This window comes from Tympanuchus pallidicinctus, unplaced genomic scaffold (assembly GCF_026119805.1).
Source record: "Tympanuchus pallidicinctus isolate F22 unplaced genomic scaffold, pur_lepc_1.0 scaffold31, whole genome shotgun sequence".
Taxonomy (NCBI): domain Eukaryota; kingdom Metazoa; phylum Chordata; class Aves; order Galliformes; family Phasianidae; genus Tympanuchus; species Tympanuchus pallidicinctus.
Window position 1 is genome coordinate 4,749,627 of NW_026294749.1, and position 20,359 is coordinate 4,769,985.

The following is a 20,359-nucleotide window of genomic DNA, read 5'->3' on the forward strand; positions in this document are numbered from 1 at the left end:
GCCATGGGGAGGACACAGCACAGGTGTACAAAGAAACACAGGCTTCTTGCCAAGGAAGCCTGCAGCAGGCAGCCAGCTGACCAGGCTGGGGAGGCAGCAGTCCCTGCGGTCTCCACCAATTTTAATGTGGCTGTGATTCAGTGCAGTTGAAGTGGGTGTCAGCAGAGAGCTCGTTCAGCACAGAGTTTACCTCATCCTAGAGTAGTAGCTAAAATAGGTCAAATGAATCACAGCCTAAAAATGCCTATTTCTCTCTATTGGCTGTCAAGGGAAACGAGGGTGAGTAGCTCAGCTGTAGACACCTACACTGCACAGAACAAGGGCAGGATTCAGCTCAAGACAAAGTCCTTTAAACATAGGCATCTAAATGTTGTGAGCCAGACATGTAATGTCTTATGGCCGGTGAGATCTGCTTGCCGCAGCCATTGGAGCTGAGAAAGACACCCTGGAAGAGACACTCACTGCCTGTTGGTAAGAACTGTATTCTCACGTCCGGCTGGGCTAGCTCTGTGTTGGTTAACATCTGACACGGATGAAGACACCAACATTTAGATGTTTACAGCAAATGTCCCATCCTACCACAGAGCTTAGAAAGCACCATAGTTGTACAAGCAGGGATAAAAGCATTGGCCTGCTTTTTTTCAGGGTGATGTGGAAGTGAAATACACAAACCATTACAAAAGGCTTGGACAACCCACAAGTATGGAAGTGTGAAGGAGAAGAGGATGAAGGTGGTGCAAGAAGTCCATGGCAAAGTCCATGTTCACCCTGCAGTACCCTGCTGCTCCTGCTCTGCCTGCAGGCTCTCACTTCAACCCCAGTGCTGCAATTGCTCTTGGTAGGCTCAGCTTCCAAACACAAGTGCCAATCTGAGTTGTGTGTGGAAAACATTTGGTAATATACATTTAACATTCTCTGACAGGTGATTTAAACATCCTACCGCAAAACAGTATCCAGGGAACACATATACATCAGCTGGTGTTACAGGCTTAAATCACAGCTGATGTGCACTGAGGCAGGAATGCTGCTACCGTCCCTTCCCTTTCCTCCACCTAGGTCACCCTTGCATATTATTGCTACAAGCACTGCAGAGCAGAACTGTATAGCAGAGCTGACCCAGCTGTACCATAAGAGTTTTGCTGTAATAATTAAATTTATTTTTTCAGCCATACTAGTCCCATAGTCAAGTTGATCCTTTGGCCACACAAACTCCTGCTTTGGACAAGGGCTGTTTTCTCATCTGCAGCATCACCTTATGAGGCAGCCTTCTGCCTCAACTCATTTGACCTCACATTCCCGTTCCCATTACACTTCAGAAAACAGAGATGCTCTTGTCTCCCAGCACCACACTCATTCAGAGCCTGATATTAAGTGCTTCATAGAATCATAGAATGGCTTGGGTTGGAAGGGACCTCAAAGATCAACAACCTCCAACTCTCCCGCTGCATGTAGGGCCACCAACCTCCACACCTAATACTAGACCAGGCTGCCCGGGGCCCCAACCACCTGCAGGGATGGGACATCCTCAACCTCTCTGGGCAGCCTGTTCCAGCACCTCACCACTCTCTTGGTAAAGAACTTCCCCTTATATCCAACCTAAGTCTTCCCTCTTTCAATATAAAACCATTTCCTCTTATCCTGCCATTATCTACCCTGGTAAAGAGTTGGCTCCCCTCCTCTCTGTAGGCTCCCTTTAGGTACTGGAAGGCTGCAATGAGGTTTCCCCACAGGCTAATAGGAACCTTCCTTCAGAACTGATGCATTTTAGCTACAGACTGCATTCCCTCCAAGGTATCCTGCACCAGGTGTACTGAATTTGAAAATATACACAGTCAGGACCTGTATTATATTACCTTTGACAATTTAAACACTCATATTTTTCCCAGAGCTACAGGGTTGTCTGAAAAAGTTAAAGCAAAGTTCCTACCATCTTAACATTCCAGTTGGTTTGCTCAGGCATTTTTTAAAGAAATGCTTTTTAAAGCAACATGTGTGTAATAAAAGGGGAGGACATGGGCAAAGCAGATGATTAAGATTACAGAAATAACGATTTCCAACAGGACTCTGCGCTTGTCACCGAAAATCTCATTGCTTGTTTTCTACTGTGTAAAATGAAGCAGTTAATGCTCATCCACATTTATTAAACACTCTTTCAACCCCAGATGAAAAGCTCCGTATGAGTACTAAGTATCATCACATCTCACATTTGTGAGTTGCTACATGCAGCAGGTTCTGTTGTTAATCTTAGGCAAAAAAAAAAAACCAAAAAAAAACAAAAAAAACCCCATCATTGTGTTGGTGTCTCATTCAGGATCCAATTCCATTTTCCTCTAAATCTTGTCTGTGCTTTTCAGATTCATTCCAAATATAGTCACTCTGATTTTCCTTGCCCCAGAATTATATTTTGTCTCTCCAACCAAACCATTAAAACACTTTCCACAGGAGAATTATTGGGTTTATCAGCCATTTTTATGAGTGAGTTGACCATCTAGTAAAAGCATTCTGCAGCAGATTCACAGTTTAAGCCTGTATAAAGAAGTGCCAATAAAAGGGGATGCTTCTACTTCCTTCATCCCATTCCTGAAGCCAACAGGTGAGCCAGGCTGAAGTGGAACTAAAAAGTACTAAATTCAACTTTCTATTCTACTTCTCCTGTCCAAAAGCCTGCTTTTAACCCAGATCAGTGTCTTGCCCTGCTTCACCACCAGCTGCTTCAAGGAAAGGGGCTGGTCCAGAGCTAGGAAAAAGCGACCAGAGACAGGATTTTTACTGAGGGCAATGACAAGTTTTGATGACTTTGGTTAGGAAACTCTATCTATATATGCGTTCTCCCACTCCAGATGTTCAGTGACACCCCTCTGTCGCCCCTGCAAAGTGGAGCTTTCAACCAGCCCAGCCCGAGAACAGTCAGCCACAAACTTAAAGACTCGAGGAAGTCCTGCTAAAGTTACTCTGTGATTGTAATCAAACTGGAAAAAAAAATACTCTCAACTTTAAACCACTCTCTAAGGTTAGAAGCAAAACCAGACGTATGTCTTAAACTTTACACTGTACCTTTTGGATTAAATCCTCGAGGTATCGGACCAAAAGCATCCATTTCAGGGACATCATTTTCTTCAGCATTGGAGTTGTTTGATGGGAGGCCTCTTCGCCCATTCAGGGGAGGTTGTTTCTTCTCTCTGTTGGTGCTCGTTGGTTCAGACATCCTGTATTAGAGACGTTGTAATACCACGTAAGAAAGAAAAAGTGCAAGGAAAAAGCACACACGAGCCAGCGTGGCACATATAAGATGGGAGAAACCGGAAACAGTGTGGGGTGCCAGCGAGCTACACATTTTTAGATTCACATAAATAAAAACTGAGAGGCAGAAAACATCAGTCTAATGATGGAGTACAGCTCTCTGAGGATTGTAAGCCATTTTGTGTTTGTCAAAACACATGAATAAGAGAAGAAGGGGGGTGGAAGGAGGAAAGGAAAACTTAACACAGAAGTATTTGTCTAGGAGAAGCAGGGCATTAAAAACATTTGGGAATTTCTGGTAAAAAGGTGGAAAATTACCATCTTTCCCACCCTCTAAAACAATATTATTGCACCCTAAATAACAAATTATATTCCTAGGAAGTACATTGCATACCACCTCTCTCTAATAAAAACGACAGTCTAAGTTATATTGCAATCATCTCAAATACTACAGCCCACAACATTCTGCAGATGATTACTGAAATACTGTATTTTTTGTCTCTATGCACACAAACACCCAATATCCAAAGGACTATTTCCTACACACAGAGAACCCACTTTTGAGGAGAGAGAAAGAGAGACGGAAAAAAAAGAAAGAAAAAAAGGCACTTATCCACTTATTTCTCTCCCACAAGCAACCTTAAGGGAAATCTCAGATGTAGGCTGATCAGAGACTTCTCTTTGAGCTAGTCAAAACTGCTTTCACATCTATTTCAGTGAAAGCACGTAGTAACGAAAGAGCCACACCATCCATCTAAGAAAATATTCATGGCTGAGAACACAGCTTCTTCCCAAAGCTCCTGAAAACATCAATTCAAAATACAGCAATTATTTAGTAGTAGTAAGCTCTTAAAGGAAGTTTTCTAGTTAGCAAGGGTACCTTCTTTTCAGATAGTCTTTTTTTTAAAAAAAAAAATTTTGTCTTCTCCCTTGCAGATTTTCTGATGTGTAATAGAAGCCTGAAAAAGTTGAGGGCTTTTAAGTAACTTCTGTATATCCTCCTCCCTCCTGTTGCAATAGGACAGTGCTGAAAGGGTTGCCAAGCCCTCCCCACACCATCTCCAAGGATCTGCCACCACTGCTGGCACGTCTTTGCTTCCCCTCCCTCTGCCTGCCTACCTTCCCCCACCTCTCATCAGGAACCACTTATCAGGAGTATTTCAGAGTTCTTGGGCTAAGGAAACAACTCAGGCATTGAAGTTTCAGTCCTTAGTGATATAGAGTAGAGCTTCTCATGGTACAAGAGCATAGAAAGTGGAAGAGATTCTCTGAGTGACACAAAGTTGTCAGTCTTAATAGTGTCTCTATCTCAAGATGCCTGCACTGCAGCTTGAGGTGCTGACTTTCAGAGTACTCCAAGGTAGAAAACAGCAACGCTTTCTCTCCATGGTGCCTCACAGCAGTCCTTCTTAAGACTATGGGACACAAGAGCATGGAAAGCTCATTGCCAGCTCAACAAACAAGATCTTTTCCATGAGAAACTGTGCAATTCAGGAGAGTTAAGGTGTTGTGCTCCAATCAGTTCTGTTTAGGGCAACTGACCTTCTGCTCTTACCCATGATAATTTGTGTATCATTAACAACCTGTGTCAGGAGCAGTACCTGACGAAAGCATTTTACCTACAGACCAACTTTCTTCAGTTTCACTAAGCTCTAACGTAACTGGGGACTGCCAGGATTGCTTGCTGAGACTCAGACTGCAGAGGTTTTGGAGCCAGCTTCACTATCTGCACATGAGCATTGTGCTATGCTACTATGCTACCTCAGAGTCAAAGGGCCCCAAACACTCCTTTATCTCCTGCAGCAGACTGCTAGGCAAACAGCACAGAAAGCCACCTGGCCAGGGCACTGTACTTCTTCTGCTGTGCTCCCCCAAGTGTGCCAGCACCCCATCAGGAGAGATCTGGTCTTGCTGTTGTCCTGAACTGCAGTTTCTACGGACTCTCTTCTCTGCAGATGGTCCTTATGGTAACCATCTGTTGGGCAAGCAATGCCCCTGACACCCAGGAACACAATGAGCTTTCTGGGGGAGGAGGCTGGCTGCCAATTCTCCTTTTTTCCACTCTGATTTCTGCATGGTGTGCCTCTCCTTCTACTTCCAGCCAGTACTTCAGTTCCCAAAACTGCAGCTGCTGTGATGACGTTACAGAAACTGAAGTAAATATTGCCTTGGTGCCGTGCCTGCTGGAGGCCTGCAACACAAAAACGAAACTCCATCTCCCGAGGCAGTTATGTGCTTCCCCAAGTGGCTGCAGTGCTGTCAGAGCCAGGAGGAAAACTTTCAGTCAGAGTGGGAACGGCAGTGAGTGGATGCAGCCAAATGATCCCAGCCCTCATGCTTCAGAAGCCAGCAGTTGTAGATGTCTCTCCTTGTGCCCCTTCAGGTCTCTTCGGAGCATTTGGCAGAAGCTGACAATCACTGAGAAAGCACAGAGAGAAAAATTTTTGGCAGCAGCTTTGCATCCAGGGAGAGTAACATTTCATAGGCTGTAATTTATTTATTTTGTGGGGAGTGATGTAAATTCATGCTTATGACAGCTCCAGATGCCAGGTATTTTCTCATTACCTTGAATTTTTAGCATTTGCCCTTCCTTGCCTATTAGACTGCACTGGCCTTAATTTAGCATCTATGGTTTGAAACTACTGACGTCAGAGCTGATTCAGGAGGGGGCACAGAGAACACAAAGGCCTGTTTTTCCTGTAGGGCCTTATATTTAATGAATGGTGTTCTGGAATGACCGGTGAAAGAGCAATCTTTCTTCATGAAGAAACTCCTGCATTGCTAAAGGGCTGAGACCATGCTTGTTACTCAGCCATCAAATGCTTGTGGCTTTTGCTAAAGACCTTTGCAGTTGTAGATGCTCTTCCCATTGATCACAACAGACTTTGAATGATGGACAGCCCTTCCTCATGATCACCACAGAAAAGCTCTTAAATGTTTGGAAAGTTTGCACTGCGAAGGGTTATCCCAAATTCAGTTTTCTGTTATCATGAGGGTCAGCATTACTCCATGCTAGATACAAGTTTAAGGGGAAAACCCCACAAAACATGAGTCAGTAAAGCTTTACAGACAGAAAGAAGAGTTTGTGAAGATCTGTCATAAGCAAACTCCTCAGCCAGGTGCTTATGTAAATGGTTTGCTGTGCTGCGTGCCAGTGGCTGGATGGCAGGGGTATTTTGCCTACCACTGTTTTAGCTACACTGAGAACTCCTTGGCAGCAGCTGAGCATTGTAATGCTTTGCAAAACAGTGAATTCCTTTCTTACTTTTCTTCTTCTTCTTTTAATTTTTTTCTTTTTTTTACTCCCTCAAATATTACCTTTGGGCCCATTTGCAGTCTAGTTGTGAATTCAGATGCATTGGGACATGGTACTACATGTACATGCATAACCATCCCTGGAAGGAAATAATTCTTATTCCCATAAACCAGTAATCTACATATAATACACCTTTACCTCTTTCTTCTTGGAGTTTCACTTGGAAACTTGCACTCTTTCTTAGATGACCAAGTCTGTCTTCCTCTTCCTTCCACATCGTTACTTGTCTTCCAGAAACCAATATCTCTCTCCCTATAATGCCTTGCCTTACCAAGGAGGCAGAGTAGAGCAGACTCTAGCAGAAAATATGAACAAAAATGTTATTTTTAAACAGAAGCAAATATCAGAACTGTTCATTTGGTGGTTTGGTTCGCATATTTTGCTTTTGATTTTTTAAAAACCAAAACCAGCTCATTTATTTCTATGTGTTTAGCAGCTCTGGCTACCACTCACAGAGGAGTATATTTTGAACTAATGCTGAACGTTCAGAAGGCCCAGCTCTGAAATACAGCATGTGTACAAGACAGTATGTGTGAAAGAGGGGCAGAGGCAGAGAGAGACAAAATGGCAGATCTTCAGATGGTGGAACATTTGGAGCAGGGGATATAAGGCCAGTTTTCAAAAGATATTGTTGCAAATGTTTCTGTTGCAGGGAAAAAAAAAAACAACAAAAAAAACATATATATGTGGTTATATATATACATATATATGGTTGTTTTATATATATACATATATTCATACACACATTCTGCTAAGAAAATGTGGCTTAAGAAATTTTAACTCTTCTCTGAAAAATACTGTTCCAAACCACAAGTTTAAATTCAATCTGTAGATCCATATAAGCATCTACGTCTGAGCTGGCCATCTTAGGTTTTCTTTATCCTCCACAGAGATGCAGTCTAGGCAGTGATTCATCTCCTCCTACAGCACACATGTAAATAGGTCAGATGAATCATGGCCTAAAAGTGCCTGTTTCTTGTACTGACTGCAAAGGGAGCCTGAGGTGATGGATCCCACCGTAAGCATCTATACAGCCAACGTCTACAACGAGGTGAGAAGAAATGCAGCTTAGAAATGAAAAAAGAAAAGAATTTTATCTAGGTTTTGAAGCATAACTTTCAAGTGCTACATTATCCTTTATAGATGCCACTCAAAATCATTAACAGTGATACATAGTATACAGTTCAATACACTTTTTTTTCCCTCTCAGATTATGCGGCTGCCACTGCCAATTATGTAAAATACATTTCCAACAATAAGTATCAGATTACACTGAAGCACATGCCAGCTCATGAGTTAAAGGTTGGAAAAGACACTTATCTTTTTGTACTCATGTGAAGGCATCTTTCTTCCTGAGACATAAACATAACTGTACATGTAGTAACTGCAACAAAAAAAGAATCACGTTGGCTGTTATGAGCATACAATCCAGGTTCCCACTCCTACTCCTACTGACATCTGAATTCAAAGCATTTCACTGTTTTTGTACCAGAGTTGCCTTAATTATCTCACAGAAAGATAGCCAAACTAGGCCAAAGAGGTATTTCATAAGAGATGATCTTCAGGGGCTCCAGCTTTGTTTACTGGTTTATGTTCTGCTAGAGCTGAGGTCCTAAATAATGAAGAAACATCTCTTAAAAATGGGGGTGGACTACTTCCTTGCTTTGGCCAGCTGAGCCTGAAGATGATAGAGGCACAAAGGTTGCAGAACTTAGATTAATATTTCAGTCCCAAATGAAAGGACAGGTTATCAAAGCAAAGCTATGAACTTTTGGAGGGAAAGCTTCTTCATGGAAAGTGTTTCTCTGAAAAAAATTCACCATACATATCATATGTATACGGCAAAGAGAAAGATTCTTCTAAAGCAAATCCCTCTGTATCACATCGTCTAATCAATGCCATTTACCTAAAGTGAAGCTCTTGACCTAAAGGCCAACTCTACTTGATCTGTCAGGCAACAAGACTGAGAAAAGAGATAGGAATTTGAGGAGTTGGACCAAAATTTCTCCCTTCTTTTTCTCTCAAACCTCTGAAGATCAAGGCAGGGACTGGGATAGTAAGTTCCTCCCACTATACTTAAAGACTGGATTTGAGATCACCTGATGAACCTAACCATATGTATGTCTCTGCGGCCTGATCAGATATATCAGAGGGAGCTGGATGATGTAGTAGCCAAAAGCCATTCTCCATCATATTTGACATCATGGCAATTAGGTGAAGTCCCCGGTGACAAGAGAATAGGAAACATCACTTCAGTTTTTAAAAAAGGAACAGTCAGCCTCACCTCTGTGCTCAGGAAAATCATGTTGAGGCATACAGAAGACAGGGAGATTATTCAAGACTATCAACATAGCTTTACCAAGGGCAAATTGTGCCTGGCAATTTGGTGGCCTCCTACCATGGTTACGTAAGTAGACAAGGGAAGAGCAACCAATGCCATTTAAATGGACTTCTATAAGGCCTTTTACATAATCCCACACAAGATTCTTTTCTCTATATTGGAAAGAAAATAATTTGATGGATTGACTATTTAGTGGGTAAGAAACTTGCTGGATGGCCACATCCAGAGAATTGTAGTCGATGACAGGTGAAGATCAGAGATGAACACTATCCCTCAGGGATCTGTATGGGGACTGGTACTGTTCAGTATATTTATTAACACCTTGGGATTGGGTGCATTATCAGCAAGTTTGCAGAGGACACCAAGCTGAGTGGTGCAACTGATACAGAAGGAAGAGATGCTACCCAGAAGGATCTAGAGAGGCTTGAAAAGTGGGCCTATATCAATCTCATAATGTTCATCATGTCCAAGCACAAAGTGCTGCAGTTGGGTTAGGGCAGTTTCCAGTAAAAGTACCACCTGAAAGCATGAATGGATAGAGATCAGACCTATGGAGAAGGACTTGGGTGTTTTGATAGATGAAATACTGGACATGAGCCAGCAGTGTGCACTTGCAGTCCAAAAGGCCAACTGTATCCTGGGCTGCATCAAAAGAGGGGTGGCCAGCAGGGAGAAGGAGGTGATTGTCTCCCTCTACTCTGCCCTTGAGAAATCCCACCTGCAGTACTGCATCCAGCTCTGGGGCAGGAATCTGTTGGAGTAGGTTCAGACACGGGACACACAAAATGATCAGAAGGCTGGAACATTTTTCCCCGAGAAGACAGGCTGAGGAAGCTGGGCTTGTCCAGCCTGGAGAAGAGAAGGCTCCAGAGAGAGATCATTGCAGTCTATTTCAATACTTAAAGAGGGCTGAAGAGAAAAATGGAGAGAGACTTTTTACAAGGGTCTGTTGTGGTAGGACAAGAGGTAATGATTTTAAACTGGAAGAGAATAGATTTAGAATAGAGATAAGAAAGACAGTTTTTTACTATGAGGCTGGCGCAACACTGGAACATGTAGCCCAAAGAAGCTGTGGGTGTCCCACCCATTCAAGTGTTTGAGGTCAGGGTAGCCACAGGGCTTTGGGCAACCTGATCCAGGGAAAGGTGTCCCTGTCCATGGCAGGGCAGGGATGGTGGACTGAATGATCTTTAAAATTAAACCATTCTGTGATTCTGTGATCCTTTCTACAGACTTCCAGACCTGTTTGAATTTTTTCCAGCATGTCAGTCTCCCTACACCAAATGCTGATTTCACAACATTGAAACTTTTTGCAAGAAAATCATCAATTGAAAAAATAGTTTGTGAGAAATTACCATAACATAATTAGATTTGATTTGGTTATTTCAACTTGTATGTTTACAGCCAGGGTGAAGTCCCCCAGATATGAGATGTTAGGATGTCCACAGCAGGACCGGGGAGCAGAGGGAAGAGAACTTCAAAGTCCCTGCTAAAACAAGGTTGAGCTCAGTAATTGCAATTCAGTCTGTCCCTTACACTCATCTCCAGAGGGGCTGACTTGTCACACACAGTCCCAGATGTAAATGGAGGTCATCTGTTTGTGCTGTGCCCATACTATCATTCTTGTGGACAGTGTGAAGTCACCTTGGATCAGGCCAGAACAGAAAAACCAAGAGTAGACCAAAACAAGCTACAATACAAACACATAAAATCTGTGCTCTGTGCCCCTGGGGCACTCGTACCCGATACCTGGTGCAAAACACTGTAGATGTCCCTACATAGAGCTGGTGAGTGTGAACAGGTCTTAGATGGCTATCCTTGGGTTAGTGCTAGACTGTGTTAAAAGAGAACTGCACCTCAGTTGAGAAGCTAGTTCAGATCAGAGCTCTTCCTGCAACCAGGAGATGGGTTACTTACAACCCAGGCAGACCCAGCATGCTTAGTTGACAGTTGGTTCTCATTAATTTTGTACCATATGTGAACATGCAATATTTCAATGTTAATCTCACAGAGCATTTCAGTGTTACTGAAACACAATGTTTCAAGTATGCTCAATTACAAGATGTTTAGAATTAAAGATTTCTTCAATCTCATTTCAGGGTAAAACTTCCTGTTCCAGTTCAGAACAAAAACACATTTTAAAATGCCCAAAGTCTTGTAGAACAGCTTCTCCTGTTAATACAAACACAGACGTAGCATGTAGATTCATAACAACAAAAACCTGAAGCATGTTCAAGTGTATAATGCCATCTTTAGACATATACCTAAATCCTGTGATGCGCTCACCTCAACAAAATCAACAATATACAATAACTGTGTGTACAGAAACTCTTAAGCTGCCTGTTGCTGTTGCATTTCCACCACTTTGGCAATTCTCTAGTGGAACAGTTTCTTGATTCATTTCAAATATGTTTGCCAAATAGGGCTGTTGATCCATCTTTCAGTCCCAAGACTGACCATATCTTTGTGTTAATGAGCCAAATAATTGCTTAAATAAGGAAGTGTACATCATTTTGAGAAGTAAGTTCAAATGCAGATTGTAAAACATCACAACTGGTTGGTTTGTTAATGGCAGATGTTCTGGGGGGAGAAAGGAAATTGAGAGAATGAATCATTATTCAGATGAATTTCAAAAGCAATTTAAAAGTCATTTCATAATCACAGATGTGTGCCAAATATACCCATCCAGCACAAGCTGTAGGCTTTGATTTTTGTGAAGTCTGCAGGTTTTTTCCTTTGCTATTCCCACTGTAACCTTTTGCAGTGTGGTTTGAGAAAGGAGAACGTAAAAAAAAAATTAATGCCTTCCAAACTCTCCACATACCTGTCTCTAAAGTGTTGTGCTGCATCCACAAAAATACTGTCAACATACACAGTGGAATACAAATAACTTTTGTCTTTGTGCTCAGAGCAAGCTTGCGGTTGGAGTAAAGATAAAAGAACTGCTGAGAGGCACTGCATCATGAAGGAAGCTCCAGCACACACAGCAAGGTCCCTCAGCTCAGCTGATGTTGTAACACTGTTATAAGGAGTAGGTCTGCACAGTAATTCTCTCACTTATCCAGAAGCTGTGTAAATTCTGTCAAAGTAGTGCAAAATTCAAGATAATAACCACAGCCAATAGGTACACTCTTCATTTTTGCCTTGATCCTCCTCTCCTACGATTCCACTGTCGGCTATGTGCCCCCACCATATCAACCTCGTCTATGTTTTAGGCTGTGAGCCTGCAAGAATGCATGCTAGGATGAAGCCCTGAAAACAAATTGTGTTCTCCTTGATTTTCCTCCTACAGCTACAGAGCATTCTCTGGCCCATCTCTCCCATATACAATCTTCACAAAATTTTAAAGCTATCAAAGCAGCGTTCTAATCTTTCATTCTTTTTCTTTCAAGTCACCTTCTTCAACAGTCTTACATTGCTTTGATTTCCTTTCGGAACATCAATGGTTTGTTGTGGTAGGAGTGTTTACTCCTTTACTGATAGATTAGAAACTCGTCCAGAAAACAGCAATGCCAACAAAATTGGAATTGATCTATCAGTTTTATATTACACAATCACTTTCTCAGAAAGGCTTCTGGAATTCTTAATCTTCAGACCTATCATGAGTTCAGTTCAAGTTATACAAAGAGGAGGAGCTCACTGTCTGTGGCTCAGATGTCTTGACCCATGTGCTCTGCTTTCCTCGCGTCTTGAAACTCTGCAGCCCCTGGGACTCATTTGGATACTCCCTTTGAGATGTGTGAGAAAATGATGCACAAACAGCACATTAGGAAATGAAGTTAATTTTTGTACCTCTGAAAGAAAAAGCTGGGCCAAATTCTGAGCTGCTTGTATAACTTTTCTTGTTCATAGAGCCAATAGCTTACTAAAACTTCTATACCTGCTGACAGTGAGTGTTCAAACTTTGAATCTGTGGCTCTCTGACACCACTGTTGCCAAGATTTTCTGTTGCATATGATAGCAAATATGACTTTTTGTATCTGCTACTTGAAATACCAACAATGCCTCTTAAAGAAATGTGGCCCAAAATAAAATATGTGATTTGTGAGTACAAAAGACAGCAAAAACTTTGAATATCTACAGATGTCATTGTTGCAAGCCTTATCTGATGAATACTACTTACAGGTTTGTGGTTTTTTTTCCCTCAGAAAAGCACAGTCTTTCATGAAGAAGAGTGAAATCTGTGTGGATAGCTTCAGGAATAATGCAAATTACAAACTAAGATCACTGTTGCTTTGCTGTCTTTTAGAATGAACGCTCATAAGAACTCTTCATCTTCTTCACAGCTCTGAAGGCAGAAAACATTGCACTTTTTCAAGACTCTAGTCATGCCAAAAAAAGAAGTGCAATCTCACTGTAATAATGTTGTCTTAATTATGTACAATACTTAGCACTAGTTTTACACCAGATGACTCATGGTAGAAGCCTGCACTTTGCTGTTTAACTAAATCCCACAGAACTTTGAGCTCCCTGCTGCAAATGCTTCCCAGCTTGTGCTCAGATCTTCTCCCAGACAGAATCCTTCAGAGAAGACTGGTTTGAAAGGCGGTACAAGAGGACAAGCAAACACTGTGGTTGGAAATAAGGGCCTCAATTCAGTAAGAATATGCCAGGAATGAGCTGCTATAGCTCAGAAAGCCGGCAATATCCTGGGTTGCATCAAAAGAAGTGCAGCCAGCAGGTCAAGGGAGGTGACCTTGACCTGGTGAGATCTCTCCTGGAGTACCAGGTCAAGATGTGGAGTCTTCAGTACAGGAGAGGCCTGGATGAGGGAGACATCCAGCCTCTCCAAAGTAGGGCCAAAAAAAACGATACAAAGGATAGACCAACTCCTTTGTGAGGACAGGCTGAGAGAGCTGAGGCTGTTCAAACTAACAAGAGAAGGCTCCAAGGAGACCTGATAGCAGCCTTTCAGTATCTAAAGGAGTGCTATAAGAAAGAAACTCTTTAACATGGTCTGTTGTGATAGGACAAGGGAAATGGTTTCAAATTAAAAGAGGGGAGATTTAGATTGATTATAAGGAAGAAGTTTTTTACAATAGGAGTGGTGAAGCACTGGAACAGGTTGCCCAGAGAGATGGTAGATGCCCCGTTCTTGGAGACATTCACAGTCATGTTGGATGGGGCTCTGAGCAACCTGATGTAGCTGTAGGTGACCCTGTTCACTGAAAGAGAGTTGGATGAGATGGTGTATAATCAAGATGTTATAATTACAATATAATTGTATAACCAATAGATATCAAGATGTTATAATTACAATATAATCAAGAGAATTAGGCAAAGTAAACAACAATCACAAAAGAGAACTAGTGGAAGAGCTTACCCTTCGGCTGAGCTCACCAGAAGACACCAAGAGGGGTGATCTCCAGCAGAGATCCTTCCCCTCTGGTAGCCAGCTCTTAAATAGGTCCAGGAGGGGTGGAGCCTGGCTCCCCCCCTTCCGGCAGCACAGGAGAATTGCCTTCACCTGTGCTCCTCTGGCTGACTCATGGCTCGCCTCAGGTGGTCAATCAGAGGTTCAGGCCGTTACTCAGCAGTTCCCATACAGATGGCCTTTAAGAGTCTGTTTCAGCTAAACAATTCCATGATCCTATAATTCTACAAAGTAAATGTCTTGAAAACTCATCATGTGTTTGTGCTTCTGAAGTCATGGTCAATTCTATTAACTTGGATCCTAGAAATAATAGAAATAATAATAGTATAATGATAGTAATAAAAAAAAATAATAGAAATCCTAGAAATAATAGAGCTGGGTTTTTAAAGGCAGTTTATCTCACGAATAGGAAGGTGATCATTTTTTGTAATCTTATGCTGCTTATTGTAAAAACCAAGACAACATCAAACACTGGTTTGATGCTTAAGGAATCCTGCTTATTTTTCTTACCATATCTAATATTGTCCTGATAAAAATAATTCTGTAAAAGCAGACACCTTTTATTCCGTGGGATATTTTCACTACTGAGCTCTTCAATGTCACAGCACAGTCTTCTGGGCACTTCTGTTTATGCAGATTTCTCCACTATTCTATGTATTTCAGTGCTTGTTGAGCTCAGTGAAATCACTGGAAAGCACTGGATCTTCCCCAAGTTCCCTCCATATGTTCACTGCTTAGAGAAAACTGTCCATTCTCAAACAATTTGTTACCTTAATGATTCAGCTCTCGTATCTATAGCACATGAATAGTCTGCTTTCAAGTCTTCATAAGTAGTGCTGGAAACTCCAAAGGAAAAACATTGTTAGACAGATCTTTTTAAGAGAGGTTCAAGAGCAGATGGACCTGCAGCAGAGAATACTGCAGTCTTCATTCATCGTCAGCAGGAAAGATAGTCTCCAGACTCAACTTCTTTCATTCTGTCTAGAAGACCACACAGGAAATTTATAGACACTGAAAAATGATCCCATCTGCCTCTCTCCTCTCCATTCCTCAACAAATATACAGAGTGCATATTTACCTGGCTATCAAAGATCACTGAGAGGAAGTTGTTGAAGTCTCTGTCTATGCAAATGACAAACATTCTATTCATTACGCATTCTTATAATGAATGATCCACACTGGCACCTTCCAAGAGACTCTTGATTAATTGAAAGAAGTAAAATACTTCATCATGAAATAGCAGCTGGTTATGATACTTACTAGTATCAATTGACAGTCCAGTGACATAGGCTTCACCAGGAAGCTTTCACTCCTATACATTATTTAAACTAAAGTTGAGTTTTGCAAACTTACTGCCTCTAAAGTTTATTGTGTTTGGCTAACACAGATCTTTTAAGTATCAGCCAGTGCTACGTCTGTCCTATCAAAAGCTTTGCCCAGAACAAACCTCAAGTAGTGATTTGCACACTATTTTTTTATTGTGCATCTAAGTGAAAGAACAAACAAATCATTCTGCTCACGAAATCATTTCATTTCCATTTTAGCCAGGAATGCACTAAATAATGCATCATTCTTCAGCTACTCAAAAGGTCACCTTTTGGTCTACAAGCAGCTGCAGCAGCTGTGCTCTCCCAAGACCCTGCTGCGAGCACAGAACAAAGCATGAGAGCTGAGGACAGGCTTGGGGATGCATCCTAGCATCTCAAGTTGAGAATCATTGCCAAATTGTCAATCAACCACAAAGAGCCACCTTCTTTTTCCTTTTCTTCCAAAGTAAATTAATCATATGTAAAATAAGAGAAAATCAACAGCCAACAGATTTTGACACCATGCAAGGAGAAACATCCATGGAGATTAAGGACTTCCTATTCATTATTGATTTTTTCACCACATTTTACAGGAAGGTACAACGGAGAGAATAAAATAGCCCTCCATGAAGGCACTCTGTGAGGCTGAGTTCAGCTCAGTGGCTGCTGAGTCTCGTTCCCATACTGTAATGCAAGCAAGCTTCCATGGCAAAAAATACATACTCAGTAGAGGCATCTAATCTACTATAGGTCTAGACAAGGCCCTAATATTTGAATCTTTCATTTTTAGTGGAACTGGATGAGTTGAAAGTCTTTTCTAAACAAAATGATTCTACAATTCTTTATGTATGTTAGTTCAGAAGAAAGCAGTTTGAAGGTGAAAGAAAACCAGTGTGGATTATCATCTAGTCCAGAGTCTGTGTTTCAGACAGGTAAGTCAAGTAGGTACTTACTTGACTTACAAGAGGAGATATCCTGCCCTTGCTTTGGTGGGGTGGTGGTTGAAGTAGTGTACTATTCTTGCAGGATTTCCTCAGTGATCTTTTCCACAGACCTAATCATGATCCATTTTGTGAACACCTAAATCAAAATTGCCTACAACCAGAATGGCTTACGTTCTAAATTAAATCAAACAAGCAAAGGGAAAATAACAACTACACAAGAGAGAAACAAGCATGTAACTCACTGTAAGGGCCATCTTGCACTGATGCATAGCAATCCCTCCTAGACAACAGCCTAGGGAGCACTTCATTTTTAAAGATCCAGCACGCAATAACAGAATCATGGTAGGCATTCATCTAAATGTCCGCACCACTCATATCTTTTCTTACTCAGAAAAAAACAAGTGAAGCTAAAAAAGAAACAGGGGAAAAAATCCTAGTGTATAAGCAGCAAATTAAAGATAATACAAAAACTCCTAGTGCATACATATTCCTCAGCCCATCCAGAAGTGCTTTCATCTCCTTGAGTCACTCATACATCAAAATTGCAGCAGGCCTCAATGAAAACACCCTGAACTCCAAGGGTTCCTGACCCTGTTCCAGAGTGATATAGGATTCATTAACTCCAGCTGCTGCTGCTAGCTTTCTCCCACTACAAATGGTTCAGTGTCACTGTGAGCCAGCACAAAACCCTGCCCCAAAGTATTTGCCATGTGGCAAGGCTCTGCAGCTCAGCAGGCTGCCAGGGCTGCCACAGTGGGAACAGTGAGGTGGCAGATAGCAAATGACATAGAAGACACTAAAGAGTAGATTGGCCCATAGGGTTCTCCTAATGAATTTCCAAGCAACTTTTAAAGTTTGCAGTTTAAAAAAGCAGAAAAACAGAATACAGCAGTCATTGGTCACTCTATACCACAGACATTGATGTTACAGTACTAACTGGCTCACCTTTTATTAGATACTCCAAATGTGGCCAGGATACAGCTGGCATTCATTAGCTCCTCTAGCTGAGCCCAAGTCTGCACTGACCTACACAGAAAAGAATTAAGAAAAGAAAGTCATCTAGCAGTCAGCTTAAATTTGTTCAGCAGCAGTATGCACCTTGTTTGCAAAACATCTATGAGACTGGACAGTATAAAAGGCTAAAGACATAGGCTAAGTTTAATGACACACCATTTCTTGTAAACATGTGACCCCAGAAAACCTGAGGCATACTTCTAGCTAGAAACTCAAGCCAGAAAATGATGGCAGCATGGTAGGTAGTCAACAATCCAGGGTTCACTACAGGGCCAACAAAGCTAAACAGATGGACTCCCAGACAGCAGGAGAGATGACATGGAAAGAGATACAGCACCCCAGACCTAACCCTGCCTTCTGTGCTTGAAAGCCCCCTGGTTTTGGGTTCCCCTAACATCATTTTGGAGTCTTTAATGCATTTTGAAACTCCCAAAGATCTTGGCGTTACTACCACAACTAACTCATATCCTTGCTTTGGCCTGCCTCTAAAAATTCTACCCTCCCTCCATTGGCCATACCTGCAGCTTCTCGAGAGGAGGCTTTCAGTTTTGCCTCCTGCACAAGGTGCTCGAAGTCAAGCAGTGTCCGCACTGCTCCTGCTCACCACCTGTCCATTCCCGTTCTTTATTCCCTGACTAATGAGACGATTCACTTTGGCAAAGCAAACCAAGCACACAGCACATACAAACAGCTGCCAGAGGGGAGTAAGACTCCATTTGTACTCTCTAATCTGGGCAAGAAAACTAGCCATTTACCAGCTCCATTTTCCAGCTTCATACTGGAGCAAGATCAAGAGAACATTCGTGTGCCACATCCCACTTCTGGGCCACCACAGGCAGGAAAGTCCAGCCCAGCAGCTGGACTGCAGTGAGAATCATGCCGGGCAGGGGAACTTCTGATCAACTATGATACAACCAAGGTAACTTTTAAATCTCATGTGTATTTTCGGAGTTCTCCCCTTTGTATTTAATGTACTGCAACCCAGTTAATACAGGTGCATGTGCTCACACAAAGATGCAAAGCTGATTGTGTACAGCTTTCCTTACAGTTCTGATGATCTGGGTAATTTATTCAGGTTGGCAAAATTTGAGTGTTTTTTCACTTCCTCTGCAGAAGGAGTGCAAAGTGATTGTTGCTGTGGTGATCCTTCCCTTAATATTTTTAGCCATTATCTGGCTTAAAGTCATGATTGGCTCTGGAAAATGTTATTTTATTACAGCATCATATTAAAACATAGGCAAATAGTCTTTTATCCTTTCCACTGAACATATACATCTATCTCTTGAAATCGACACACAATTCTGAGAACATCTACAAATGAAAACATGAGATATTCCCCTATCGTTAACAGCTTTAATCTTTGTTTTGTAAATAGAAAACAATTCCAACCCCACTGCCCTCCATCCCTCTGGGATCAATCTGTACAGTTGGAACCTCTTCTTGCCAGGGTTACATTTCCAGGAAGGTGCACACTCATTCTGAACATTAATAGTAGTTGTATCTGTGAATCCCAAGGAATGTGATTTCTAAAAAACAATGGGGTTTCATATTTCTTTTTTCTTTGTGAGGTTGCAGAGCCTGCATTCCTCTCTCTAAGGAGAGGATAGCACACGTCAACTCCCTACCTTCACTTACACCTTGGTCAATGATGATGTTGGCAGTGAAAGCTGTTATGCACAGTAAGAAACCAAGTTCAAAACTTCTACTACTGGAAATGCCAAGAGCAAGTTATTCCCGTCTATAGTGCAGGTGTATCCTTGCACAGCTCTGTCATAGAAAGGGTGGGAGCACCATCATCACCATCACCCCCAAAACTATAGCAAATAATGAGGTACTGATGAGGATCAGCCTAGCCCCTGAACACTCTATTCTTGTCTCATTCACTCTGAATAGCAAATGGCAGCGTCCTGGGGGCCATTCTGTTTTTAAGAGTTACAAACCTACTTTTATCAGGCTGTTTTCCCACAGCTTGCTTCACATCAGCAAAGCAAACTGTGCTGGACAGAATCCAGACTGTCCAGGGATGCTTTGCCTCCCTTTCTCCCTTTGCTGTGAGGGTGGTGAGACACTGAACAGGCTGCCTACAGAGGTTGTGGATGTCCCATCCCTGGAGGCATTAAAGGCCAGGATGGATGAAGCTTTGAGCAACCTGGTCTAGAGAGAGGCAGGGACACCTATAGCAGGGGGTTGGAACTAGATTATCTTGAACGGCTCTTCCAACCCAAACCATTCTGTGATTCTACGATTCTTTAGCAGTAAGTGCCAGGTCCTACTTCCCATGATGCAAGTGCTGGATTTTGCAAGAACTCCCCTTTGCATGCACCAATCCCAATCTAACTGCAGCTTCAAAGGATGAGACCAAACCTTCAAATTCCTGCTCTGCTGCATTTGGCTGCATTTCCACGCAAACTACACTTAGGCAACTTTCCAACAGATATTCCAAGCAATCACAAGCTTCCTACTTGCTGTAACACAGTGCTGTTGTGAACATGGCTTTAGCATGTTATTCCATACCCAAATTGCTGCCTGTGTTGCAGGGGGCTGAGATACAGCCCCTGCAGGAGCCGTGAACTGTACATTTGCAAGCAGAATGTGGATTTCTGCTCTATTTCTGAAGCTATATAATTCACTTCCTGCCTTGCACAAGGAGTTTTGCTTAGATGCAAAGCTCAGATTAAGCTGTCAGTCATAATATCCTTCTCTTTTCCTCTTTTAGAAAGGGCATTTATATCTGTAAAGAATGCACTTAGCTCAAAACAATGTAGCCTTAACTACACTAGCTCTGGAGCAAAATACCAGAGAGCAAAGAAGGTACATGACAGA

General features: G+C 42.0%; 1 protein-coding gene across 3 annotated transcripts in view; it reads right to left on the reverse strand.

Annotated features, from left to right (window-relative positions):
* F13A1 (coagulation factor XIII A chain) overlaps nucleotides 1-17,550 on the reverse strand; it is a 71,685-nt gene extending 54,135 nt beyond the window's left edge. Inside the window, exons 1-3 of one of the 3 annotated variants that reach the window (XM_052697868.1) lie at nucleotides 17,468-17,550; nucleotides 6,695-6,851; nucleotides 3,055-3,206 (exon numbers count right to left, since the gene is read on the reverse strand). In XM_052697868.1, coding sequence (XP_052553828.1) covers nucleotides 3,055-3,206; nucleotides 6,695-6,851; nucleotides 17,468-17,510 — 352 coding nt within the window. In that variant the 5' untranslated portion in view covers nucleotides 17,511-17,550. Of the gene's footprint in view, nucleotides 1-3,054; nucleotides 4,097-4,120; nucleotides 4,348-6,694; nucleotides 6,852-17,467 lie in introns of those variants that run through there. The other 2 variants (XM_052697866.1, XM_052697867.1) reach the window with 2 other exon arrangements.
* Nucleotides 17,551-20,359: the final 2,809 nt, after the last annotated feature.